The sequence below is a fragment of the Bufo gargarizans genome, chromosome 9 (genome assembly GCF_014858855.1).
Source record: "Bufo gargarizans isolate SCDJY-AF-19 chromosome 9, ASM1485885v1, whole genome shotgun sequence".
NCBI lineage: Eukaryota > Metazoa > Chordata > Amphibia > Anura > Bufonidae > Bufo > Bufo gargarizans.
The window spans coordinates 175,313,372-175,326,390 of NC_058088.1; the positions used below are offsets into that span (position 1 = coordinate 175,313,372).

At 45.7% G+C, this 13,019-nt stretch overlaps 1 protein-coding gene across 2 annotated transcripts in view; it reads right to left on the reverse strand.

The window, feature by feature from the left end:
* ATP2B3 (ATPase plasma membrane Ca2+ transporting 3) overlaps positions 1-13,019 on the reverse strand; it is a 121,990-nt gene that overhangs the window by 16,888 nt on the left and 92,083 nt on the right. For both annotated transcript variants that reach the window (XM_044305820.1, XM_044305819.1), the window contains exons 12-18: positions 11,854-11,941; positions 8,877-8,983; positions 6,507-6,698; positions 5,074-5,287; positions 4,771-4,982; positions 3,680-3,787; positions 2,896-3,078 (exon numbers count right to left, since the gene is read on the reverse strand). In XM_044305820.1, the coding sequence (XP_044161755.1) occupies positions 2,896-3,078; positions 3,680-3,787; positions 4,771-4,982; positions 5,074-5,287; positions 6,507-6,698; positions 8,877-8,983; positions 11,854-11,941 (1,104 nt within the window). The remainder of the gene's footprint in view (positions 1-2,895; positions 3,079-3,679; positions 3,788-4,770; positions 4,983-5,073; positions 5,288-6,506; positions 6,699-8,876; positions 8,984-11,853; positions 11,942-13,019) is intronic.

Sequence of the window (13,019 nt, forward strand, 5' to 3'; positions counted from 1 at the left end):
CTAATATTGTTGCCATACAAGCATCAGAATGTGATATATCAATATATTTTTAGCAGGTTCCTTGTTCCTAGGACTGCAGGACTGGATTTTATGGAGAACCTGAGAGACATATGAAGAAACTTCTAGGTCATATAAACCTTAAAGGGGGTCTAACACCAGGAAATTCATTGCTAAACCAGGCATGTAATGTATGTCCATAAGAGGCTATGTGTTGAAAACCTCCAACAAACACCAATGGGTTTGGGTATGGTTCTATGGTACCACTACCAATTTGCTCTAGGAATAGGTGAGAGTTCCAGATTCTAGCAGTCCGCCAGTGGGCGCAATGATTTGTAGGGCTAGCTCAGATGTATGTAATGATACCTTTTTACTTAGTGATGCTTTACTTCATTCCGGAGAAAAATACTTTAATCCATAGGCAAATGAGCAGTTGCGTGCACTAAGGATGGACCCAAACCACTCTGTGCACCCTTGCTCCTCCTGCTTCTCTGCCTCTTCTGCTTGATTTACAGGTCAAGGAGGGATGACTTTGCAGGAACCTGGTTTAACAGTTAATTTTTGGGGACAGATTCCCTTTAAGATGTCCATTTGTAGCCCTGGTAGGGTGAGGTTATTCTGATCGAAGGGCCACAGATCTACTGAATGGTTGACCTTGGGTTTCCCTCCATGTACAGAGCATAAGATATCTTGCTCTCCCCCAGCAGCAGGTGCAATGAAGTGACGTCATCACGCCTGCTGGGCTGAGCAAGAGAGCGCACTGGGAGGAAGATGATTTCCAGCCTGGATGCTCTCCATTCTCCCTCTCGGCTCAGCAGTCATGAGGACGTCACCACATTGCACCTGCTGCTGGGGAGCACACTGGCCGAAGAATGGTGGAGCAAGGAGCTGTGTCCTCAGGACACAAATACAGTTGACATCTGGATTGCGGCACAGTCGCCGATATCCAGTACTGCTTTGACAGATATGGGACAGTTGAGAGGTGTTGATGTAACTAGGAGAAAATCTTACCCCCCTACCCATGATTTATCAATCTGCAGGATTTTATGCAGGTTCCTAAAACAAACAGTCCTGTAGAAATCCTGCAGAGTGCACAGGAATCAATCTCCTGCTGATTTCTACAATTTTTGCCTGGAAAAAGGCTGAAGGGATGGGAATTAATCACAGGAGGGGTGGTTAACAATCTATATGTCCTATTGTAGACATGGTAGAGGGGGAGGCTCCTGCTGCATCCAGTTGTCCTACAGCCAAACACAGGACATGTTGAGGAGGACGGGGGACATGGCTGAGCTGAGAAAATCTCTTTAGGTATTTCTAAGAGTTCATTGCAATTTGATGCAAAATAGGATCAAAGGAAATATGTAGACTAGGAGGAAGAATTTTTGGGATATTCTTTAAGCTTTTTTTATGGTTAGTTTTTCTTTAACACTGGTTAGTGGGCTCTACCAGACGTTTTCAGTACCTCACTTCCATTGGTAAAATGACAAAAATACAAATATACATTTGTTTCTTTGGTAAAACACAGTTTGGTGATGAAAGGGAATCTATCATAGGGTGTTAGATCTCCATCTAGGGATGGTACATGGATGGGGCTTTTCTCCACCACCACCATTTCCTGGTTTCCTGACCCCAAATTAACTTGACCAATGAATCACTTGCTGCTAGTAGACACAAGATCACATCTAAATGGAAGACCTTCTATATTCCTGATGGGATTACCATAACTGACCAAATGTATAGACTGAAACAATTGTCCCACAGAGAGGAAGGTTCCCATAATATATGAAGCCCTTGGATCATTTGTAGAGTTTTGTCTACTTAAAGAGGTTTTCCCATTAGAAACATTCACCCCCTATCCTCAGGCTTTCTATCCAGAGAATAGCAGATAAGTCTCGGATTTGATCGCTTTGGTCACCGCCAATCATAGAGCTGGGGCCTGTATTCCACCCATTTACATGGAGCGATGGTTCCATATATCCATGGCCGCTGCAGTCAACTCTATGGGACTGCCCAGATATTGCTGAAGGGTTGTATTAGGCAATCTCTGGCAGCTGAATGGAGCAGACAGGGAATAAGTATCTGATTGGTGGGAGTTTAACTGCTGGGACCCTCGCCAATCACAAGAGCAGGAGTTCCGTTTCCCCTCGTATGAGATAGGCAGCAGTCGGGCATTCACTCCATTCATTCTCTATGAGGCTGTCGGAGATAGTCAACTACAGCGCTCGGTTGTCTCCAATAATCCTATCGAAATGAATGAAGCAGACTGTCCACTGCTCCATTTATATGGTGAAACACAAGACCCCTGTCCTCGTGATTGGTGGGGGTTCCATTGGTTGGACCCTCGTGGTTCAGACACATTCCCTATCCTGTGAGTAGAGGATAAATGCTAATATTGGGGAAAACCCCATTTAAATAGTCCTAATGCTCGAAGGCCCCTTTGCAACAAATCAACAATATTATAAATGTAACGTGGTAGGTGGGGGTTTAGAATATAGATTTTGCCCAGGGGCTTCAATTTACACCACCATTGTGTTCCACATTATGGCCTATATGTTTTTTCTGTATTCATGTGTCCCCTATTATTACAGAATTGTTCCACTGAACTTCAGAAGACATTTATAACATATTCAAGTTATGATAGATTCCCTTGGAAAGGTATAGATGGGAAGAGTTTGGTTTTGTGTTATCTAATCACTGTCTTGCTCTCCTTGCTGGTCATTCTGAATAGAAGAGAAATGTAAAAACATTCAGATTAATAATGCATGCACAGAGTTGTCCTTCAGGCATTGTCATCAGATCATTAGCTAAGCATGCACTACGACGGTCCCCTGAGATCTTTCTCTTTAGCTGGTGATCATCATTGGCCTACAGAGAAAGATAATGAAAAAAAAAACATACCTGTGTTTGGATTCGGTTCAGTCCACGGAACCAAAGGATCTGACCTCTTCTAAGCTCTCGTTCAGCATGGTCAATTTCGTCTTCATCCTCAGCCATCTCCTCATCTGTTATTTCATCTTTACCAGGCCCATGTCCTGCTTCCTTCAAACACTTCAGATGGCTGGTAGGAATGGTGGAAATGAGCTAGAAGAGAGAAGCCATCTAGATGTTATGGTCTTATGTGAACAGGTCCTACCCAAAATGAAATTTTGAAAAATTAACATTTCAAGGGTTATTGCTTTGAAAGTATTAGAAAAGTCAGTTTAGAGCTTGAGAAAATGGTATATATGTACAAATATTAGACATGTCTGACGGACCCAGGTTCTATCAGAATGATTGGGCACTGCTTCTATAAGGTCCAGTAGAAGACCATCCCTCTAAAAAATTATCTTAGGGCAATTATTTTGCTGCCAAGGTCTTGAACTTTTTGTTGGGACACAACCAGTTCTCACAGCCCATGCCCAAAGGCTCTGGGATCGATCCATCTACCATTCAGCCAACGAGGCCTAGGAGACCTTGGCCCTATTGCTGCCTTCAGGACAAAGCAAGGTTTTCAATATCATTATTGCCCTGAGACATAAGAAGTGCCACAAGTGTCTGACAGCAACTTACAGTATCACCCCTACTAGGCCAAGCCTATAATGTATGTTACTGGGTGAGTTGGCCGTCCGATACCTATCTAATGTCTATGAGTACAGTACGACTTGCAATGGGAGGGAATGACAATCAAAAAGTTTTATCTCACCTGCCCCCAAACAAGTTCTCCCACTCCCACAAAAAGACACCAGAGCCACTGCTGAGTGTTTAAGGGTGAACAGCTGAAGGGCTTCCCTCCGAACTGGACAATCAAAATCTAAAACACAACAGAAGGATAAAAAGTAATAGTTTTAATGTAGCATACCTTATAAAATTTTAAACATAAATTAGAACATTTTAATCCCTCCCCCCCCCCTCAAACCTGCCCTAAAATGTCCCTTTATATACAGTTCTACTCAACCCCACCTCTTTGTCACTCCTTTTGTGGGATAGCCCTATAAAAACTGTTTGGAGTTATGTGGTCCAAAAGGATCTACATGAACAGTATTGACCATTTGTGCTAATAATTTATGTGTCTCATTTTATAAAATCAAGTCATAGTGAAACCCCCTCGAAGACCACCTCTTGATCTACGTTACTTCCCAGAATGGTCGACACTCCACCGTTAGTATCATGCTTATAGAAAGTTCCAAAACAAAAGTCAGTCAAATACAGAATTCAATGTCTTGAATGAATCTTTTTTGCTTTTATTAATGCATGTAACGCGGAGCAGGACGCATTTCGGCCCATGCAAAGCCTTTGTCAACTGCCGTTAAAAGCGTCCGGCTCTGCATTAATAAAAATAAAGAAAGACCTTTTCAAGATGTTAGTGGTGGGAATTTGGTATTTGACATTTTGATCTAGACTACTTTTCCAGTGGCAGATTGTCAGTTATTTTATATTCTATGTATACTGGTCTTTTTCCTCCTAGAGAGGACCATTGTGGCACATGAGATACCTACAATATTTAACTATAGGGAATCAGTTTAGCTCTGGAGGGCTTCTTTTGCATGGAGACCTAAAAGTATAAATCCAAACTGGAGCTATATTGTATTTCCATAAGAGGCTATGTGTTGGAAACCTCCAACAAACACCAGTGGGTTTGAGTATGGTACCATGGTACCACTACCAATTTCCTCTAGGAATCAGTGGTGGTCCCAACTTCTACCAGCCCACCAGTGTCTCTGTGACATGTCAGAAATTTGCTTTTAAAGATTCATCAACGACTCTGAAATTGGCTCTGAATTCGCATCTCCTCACCTGGACTCCGAACGTGCCCAGCACTATGCTACAGAAAATTGGATTTGCAAAAATACCGTCAAAAACATTCCTCTCTCCATGGATTTTACGGGCGTTAATTTCATTAAACAGCTGCATCATGACAAAGGTGTTAAAAATGATGGTGTAATGTTCAGAAGGTGGCGAGTGCAAAGGGGCGTTTCTACCGCTGTCGATGTCAAAGAAGATTTCACCTGGAGAAGAGACCGAAAAAAGCAAAAACCATCAGCTCCCAAATTCTGCAGTCATAACCCCAGCGTTGAGTGAAGCTCTTGAGATACCTACCAACGAATAACAACGTAAAGATGATGACGAGCTGGTAGACTGCATGACCGAGAATGTTTTTCATCATGGTGCGAGATATAAGGGGCTTGTTTCGGCCGTAAGGTTTGCGTAGGAGCAATGATTCTGTAGGGGGTTCTGTTGCTAGAGCCAGTGAAGCAAAGGTGTCCATAATAAGGTTGACCCAGAGCATCTGTACTGCTTTTAATGGTGAGTCCTACATATGGAAAGAGAAGTATAATGTGATCTAATATAGTTTTACTACTTAAAAGGTTTTTTTTTGCTTCTAGATATTGATGACTTATCCTCAGGGTAGGTCATCAATATCAAATCAGTGGGGGTTCAACACTCGGCTCCTACACCAATCAGCTATTTTTGTCAGCCACCAGCTATATTGAAGCAGAAAGCTCCATTCACTGTGTAGTGGCTATGCTAGCTGCTGAAAACAGTTGACCGATAGGGGTGCTGGGTGTCGGACCCCTACTGGTCCTGGGATAGGTCATTAATATTTAGAAACTAGAAAAAAGTTTTAAAGATCTATTTTCCTGTCTAGTTTCCTGTCCCAGTTGCTTGTATGGGGCTAAGCTTCAATACTTGATACAGCCTACAAACCAGGGTGTTTTTGGAAAATATAAATCATAGTGCAGATTATGTAGCATTTGAGGGATAACCCTTCTGAGAACTGTTCTGTACCATTCAATACAATACTACCACGCATGTATCTATGTACATTTGCCAAAACTCACCCCCTTTTTGCTGTCCATGGGAGCGCCTTTTCAATATTTTGTGAAGTCCTGCAAAAAAGCGGCTCAGGCCTTGCCATCTCTCCCATGCAGCCCTTAAACTCTATACTATTCCTTTTCAGAGGCCTATACAAAGGCATAAAAGGCATGCAAAGCTGATAAAGGTTCAGCTGCTGCCGCCGCATGGAGGTCTCTGCATTCCCAAAAAACATAAATCAGGAACATTGGCTATACCAAATATTAGACAGAACAGCCAAAATAACAAACATTACATACACGCTGCGTCTCCCCCACTGCTTATCTGTATCATATGCACATACAATGAATCCATCCAATGCTAATTTATTGGAAAATTAGTATAACAGGACATCCCACCTCTGCCCTATTGGCCTTCCAAGCCTTTTGTTATCCCAACAACCCTTACCACCATAGCTATGCCAGCTCCACTAATAAAGCAATCATCATACCGTCTTGGTTAGGTTAGACTGGATCTGGTTTTTATGGCGATAAAATTACAAAACTTGCTTATGGACAGGTGGCGTAACTTGAAGCAAAACCTAAATTCTGTAACTGGGCTCCCACTTGCCATGTGCCATTTATAATATTCTTCTTGTGTGCTAGAGGGTCCTTCAGGTCTCCTCATATACTATAAGGCCTACGTCGGCACCCCCTATAGCTGCAGTCCATACTAACCTGAGTGATACAGGCCCCAGTAAATGCCACAATCACCGCTACCACATTGACCGTCAGCTGGAACTGAAGAAATTTGGAAATGCTGTCATACACGTTGCGGCCCCACATGACGGCTTTGACTATGCTGGAGAAGTTGTCATCCGTTAAGATAATATCTGAAGCTTCCTTGGCCACATCTGTGCCGGCCAATCCCTAGGGAGGGAAGAAAATACACAAGAAAGGAATGTAAATGATCAGAGTTTTCATCTCAGGCAGCATAAAGGCTAGGTGCACCCCTGATCTAAGGGTCCATTCACATGTCTGCAAGTGTTTTGCGGTCCGCACATGGCCGGCACTTTAAAAAGAAAGGCCCTTTCTTGTCTGTGGACAAGAATAGGACATGTTCTATTTTTTTTTCGGAACGAAAGTGCGGATGCGGACAGCACACTGTGTGCTGTCCGCATCTTTTGCAGCCCCATTGAAAATGAATGGGTCCAGATCTGTTCCGTAACGTTGCGAAACTGATCCGGACCCATTTTGCGGATGTGTGAATGGACCCTTAGGCTGTAAGTAGAAGCTCCTAAGCCCCAGGAACCCCCACCTACCATGTACCATTTTTGGTGTCTTCTATTGGGATCTTTTAGTCCCCTAAGCCACCAGGGTCCCGGGTGCAACTACTATCTCTGCACCCCTAATTGCTGCCCCCCTGGTATCAACCATTTCTGGGATGTTTTGACTTCATGAGACATTGATATTTTTGTATAGTTTTCCTTCCTTATGAGGTTGTCTACCTCTATGTAGGTCCAACCCCCCACAACCCACCGATCAGCTGTTCATGAGTAGTGCCTGTGCTGGAAATAGGTGCCCTAACTACATAGCTCCGTCCATAGTGTTGTGAATGGGAGCAGCGCAGCAGTATCCAGCTCTGTTCACTACACAATAGACTGAGCTGTGTAGTTCCGGTGCCTGAACAACTTCTCTCTGGTCAATGGTGGGTTACAATAGGGTCTTTTGGGGTGACCGCCCAGGGCCTGATGCTGCTGAGAGGCCCATGGCCGCCCAAAACGTCCATTAATATTCCTGGGTGTTTTGCCCAGTTCCCCGTGTTTGAATACTATGGTGGGGGTAGCTTGAAGCCTATGAGGATGTACAGTGACGCACAGATGAGCTCGATGACATTATCATGACTGGCCACGCCGGGAACTGGCAAGACGAAAATTGAGGAAAGTAAGATGTCTGTGTGTTAACTTCTGCAGAGACGAGACATCACAGCGGTGTGAGGAGACATCACTGGATGTAACAGGTATGTTGTTCTGTATTCTCCTGTATGTGTGAAAGTTTGGAATTTAATGTCTATCTAGCACTATGTCTTTAGCGCTATGGCTGGGGGGTGGGGGAAGGGTATACTGTGGGACTCATGCTTGGGAAACAGCCCCGGGCCTTTGGGCTACTTAATCCGCCCCTGCCTCCAGTGCAAACAGAGCAGTGGGAGAAGCTTTATGCAAAGGCAAGCTGCCTCCTAGCCTGAAACAAGCAGCTGTTTAGTAATATTAGAGGGATAGACAGGCAGATAGATAGATACTGCATTTTTGCATCGTTATAGATGGAAGTGCATCTTATAAAGCGAATACTAGTGGGCACTCCCATTATGCAGTAAGCTTGGGGAGCGGTGAATGTCTCGCTGCTTGTGATGGCTGTACTCACCGCTCCCTATTCTTCTCCAGGCACTGTGTATACTGTCAGGACGTAATGGGCACACTATGACCTGACCTGATGCTGTGCGATGTCAGGTGACAGTGCAGCACAGGTATGGAGAAGAACAGAGAGTGGTGAGTGCAGGAAAATCATCTGCCTGTGCAGAGGGGCACCACTGTCCAGAGAGGTAAGTTCATTTAGTTATTTTTGGTTAGAAATTGGGGTCCGATCTGAGGTCTGATATGGGGGTGGGGGGGTGGGGGGGTCTGATTTGAGATCTGATATAGGGTTTTTAATATGAGGTCTGATATGGGGGTCTGATCTGAGGTATGTTGAAGATTGGGGTCTAATTTGGGGGTCTGATTTAAGGTCTGATGAAAAATATTTTATTCTAATTTTCCTCCTGTAAAACCTAGATGCATATTAAAAAGAGAAAATATGATTGATTGATAGATAGATAGTCCTGGACTAGGGCCAGAACAACTTCAATAAACAAGCCAGATAAGAGAAGGTGATGTAGGGAAAGCCCTGTAGAGATAACTGTCTAAAAATGACTTATAGGCTATGCGGCACACAGGAGAAGCCTCTAGCCACCCATCAGGCCACACACACACACACCCCTGCAGCCTGGTCACTGCAGATAGATAGATAGATAGATAATAAATAGATAGATAATAGATAGATAGATATAATTACCATTGCAAAGCCAACATCTGCTTTTTTAAGAGCTGGGCCATCATTAGTGCCATCTCCTGTCACTGCCACCACTTGACGTTGCTCACAAATTGTGCTGTCAATTATGCCTAAAAATGAAATACAAGAAATAATTCACAGAAAACATTGATATTTGTCATTTGTTTCATAGTTTCCACTCAACAATGAATCCCTAGTGATCGCCTCATGGGAGAACCTGTCAGTAAGTGGTCAAATTCCCGGCAGCACTGCCACAGGGGAAATGAAGCATTGCACCTTTTCCTATTGAAAATGATAGGCTTTCTTTGTAATTCATGGATGTGTCTGATCCTCCGGATCAAGTGACATTCTTTGCAGTTGCTCTTCACTGGAGTTGCTCCAATTCCCTATCCATAACATACAAGATAGGCGCCTGATCTATGGGGGTCCAATCAGGTGCTGTTTATATCAGTATTTTGGAAACTGCTGCAGACATACATGTAAAATACATATTATCTAGCTGTTGTGTCTAAACCAGTAGTTGTAAGTAGGGTGGCCAGACGTCCCGTTTTAAGCTGGACAGTCCGGTTTTTAGACTCCTGGTCCTCAATCCGGCGCAAGAAGCCAGAAGTCAGAAGTCCTCCTTTTTTGTGGTTAAGCTACAGCCAGCGGCCTCCGTCTCAGACATAGTCACTTTAAGTATCCCTGACAGGAAGCCCACAATGAGCCCAGCCTGCCTCCAGTCAACACTGAGACCAGCCTGCCTCCAGCCCACACTGAGCCCAGCCTGCCTCCAGTCCACACTGAGCCCAACCTGCCTCCAGTCCACACTGAGCCCAACCTGCCTCCAGCCCACAATGAGCCCAGCCTGCCTCCAGCCCACACTGAGCCCAGCCTGCCTCCAGCACGCACTGAGCCCAGCCTGCCTCCAGCACACACTGAGCCCAGCCTGCCTCCAGCACACACTGAGCCTAGCCTGCCTCCAGCCCACACTGAGCCCAGCCTGCCTCCAGTCCACACTAGGCCCAGCCTGCTTTCAGCCCACACTCAGCCCAGCCTGCCTCCAGCACACACTGAGCCCAGCCTGCCTCCAGCACACACTGAGCCCAGGCTGCCTCTAGTCCACACTGAGCCCAGCCTGCCTCCAGCACACACTAAGCCCAGCCTGCCTCCAGTCCACACTAGGCCCAGCCTGCTTTCAGCCCACACTGAGCCCAGCCTGCCTCCTGAGCCAAGCCTGCCTCCAGCCCACAATAAGCCCAGCCTGTCTCCAGCACACATTGAGCCCAGCCTGTCTCCAGCCCACACTGAGCCAAGCCTGCCTCCAGCCCACACTGAGCCCAGCCTGCCTCCAGCACACACTGAGCCCAGCCTGCCTCCAGCACACACTGAGCCCAGCCTGCCTCCAGCACACACTGAGCCCAGCCTGCCTCCAGCACACACTGAGCCCAGCCTGCCTCCAGCACACACTGAGCCTAGCCTGCCTCCAGCACACACTGAGCCCAGCCTGCCTCCAGCCCACACTGAGCCTAGCCTGCCTCCAGCACACACTGAGCCCAGCCTGCCTCCAGCACACACTGAGCCTAGCCTGCCTCCAGCACACACTGAGCCCAGCCTGCCTCCAGCACACACTGAGCCCAGCCTGCCTCCAGCACACACTGAGCCCAGCCTGCCTCCAGCACACACTGAGCCCAGCCTGCCTCCAGCACACACTGAGCCCAGCCTGCCTCCAGCACACACTGAGCCCAGCCTGCCTCCAGCACACACTGAGCCCAGACTGCCTCCAGCACACACTGAGCCCAGCCTGTCTCCAGCACACACTGAGCCCAGCCTGCCTCCAGCCCACACTGAGCCCAGCCTGCCTCTAGCCAAAACAGAGCCCAGCCTGCCTCCAGTCCATGTACATATACAATTATATACAGAAGATACCCAGGTTATACCAGCATGGTCCATATCACTATATATGTATATAATTATATATATACAGCTGGTATAGGTTATACATCTTCTTGTATATAGTGATATGGACCATGCTGGTATAACCTGGGTATCTGCTGTATATAATTATATATGTACAGCTGGTATAACCTGGGTATCTCCTGTATATAATGATATATGTACAGCTGGCATAATCTGGGCATCTCCTGTATATAATTATATATGTACAGCTGGCATAATCTGAGCATCTCCTGTATATAATTATATATGTACAGCTGGTATAAGTTATACATCTTCTTGTATATAGTGACATGGAGCATGCTGGTATAACCTGGGTATCTCCTGTATATAATTATATATGTACAGCTGGCATAATCTGGGCATCTCCTGTATATAATTATATATGTACAGCTGGTATAAGGTATACATCTTCTTGTATATAGTGATATGGAGCATGCTGGTATAATGTTTACATTCTGTTCATAATCGTATCTGTATAATGTAGTATTGTGCACGCTGTAGTATTGAACTATTGTGCGCCACTGTCCCCGGTACGATGTCCTCCTTTTCGGGGTGTGATGTCCTCCTTTTTGGGGTTCTGCAAGTGGCCACCCTAGTCGTGAGCCTGATATATTTTTGAGCTTATTGGAATTAGCAAACAATTGTAGTACCGCCTATTACCACTAGATGTCACTGTTGCAAAACGTTTGCTTATACAGGACCCTAAATAAAGCAAAGTAGTGTGCATGATGAGAGTAATACTTCATAATCATTCGTTCTAAACTGTTCTATTTGCTTACAGTTGCACAAAAATGCAAGAATTTATAAATTTGCATTTAAGAAAAATATTTCATTTTTGGCTATTTCTACTTTTTTTCATGCCACAGCTCCACTTTGTCTTCGTTTCATTTAAATGAGAATGAGCTGCAATACCACTTATAGTCTGAGCTGAACAGTGGCGCTGTTTGTAGAAACAAAATTGACCCCGTTTTGTAATCTTACAACAGTAATTTCAGAATAAAGAATTGTTTTTTTAAGATGCAAAAACGAAATGACTACGTACCTTTTACCAGGGTGTGTTTGTCAGTTGGTGAAGACCGGGCCAGGACCCGTAACTTTGGCCAGATTTTATCCAGACGTTCCTGTTCTATCTAAGAAAAGCAAATCATATGTCAGAAGATCTCCCCATTCATTGCTCTAATTGCTGTGCTAGATTTATTTCAGGCTGGCAGCCCGGTGGTGGGGGGGGGGGGGGTGTCCTTTCTCAGGGTCATGCCCTTACTGCTGCAGCTTTCTCTTTAGGATAGCTCACAGGGCGTTTTCTTTCTGTTGCAGGTCTCTTCCTTATCACAGCTCAGGAGGCGTGTCCTTTCTGCTGCAGCTCTCTCCCTCTCACAGATCAGGAGGTGTGTTTTTTTCCCTGCAGGTCTCTCCCTAGTTCATAAAGTGTGTCCTGCAGATCTCTCCCTCTCACAGCTCAGGGTCTGTGTCCTTTTTTCTGCAGCTCTCGCCCTCTCACAGCTCAGGGTCTCTGTCCTTTTTGCTGCAGCTCTCTCCCTCTCACGGCTCAGGAGGTGTGTTCTATTTCCCTTCAGTTCTCTCCCTATAACAGTTCAGGAGATGTGTCATTTTCCTGCCTCTCTCTCCCTCTCACAGCTCAGGAATTGGATCCTTTTTACTGCAGCTCTCTCCCTCTCACAGATCAAGAGGTGTGTCCTTTTTGCCTGCAGCTCTCTCCCTCTTATAGCTCAGGAGGTGTGTCCTTTCTGCTGCAGCTCTCTCCCTCTCACAGCTCAGGGTCTGTGTCCTTTTTTCCTTCATCTCTCTCCCTCTTACAGCTCAGGTGATGTGTTTTTTTCCCCCTGCAGCTCTCTCCCTCTTACAGCTCAGGGTCTGTGTCCTTTTCCTGCAGCTCTCTCCCTCTCACAGCTCAGGGTCTGTGTCCTTTTTCCTGCAGCTCTCTCCCTCTCACAGCTCAGGGTCTGTGTCCTTTTTCCTGCAGCTCTCTCCCTCTCACAGCTCAGGGTCTGTGTCCTTTTTCCTGCAGCTCTCTCCCTCTTACAGCTCAGGGGATGTGTTTTTTCCTGCAGCTCTCTCCCTCTTACAGCTCAGGGGATGTGTTTTTTTCCTGCAGCTCTCTCCCTCTTACAGCTCAGGAGGTGTACCCTTTTGCCTGCAGCTCTCTCCCTCTTACAGCTCAGGTGATGTGTTTTTTTCCCCCTGCAGCTC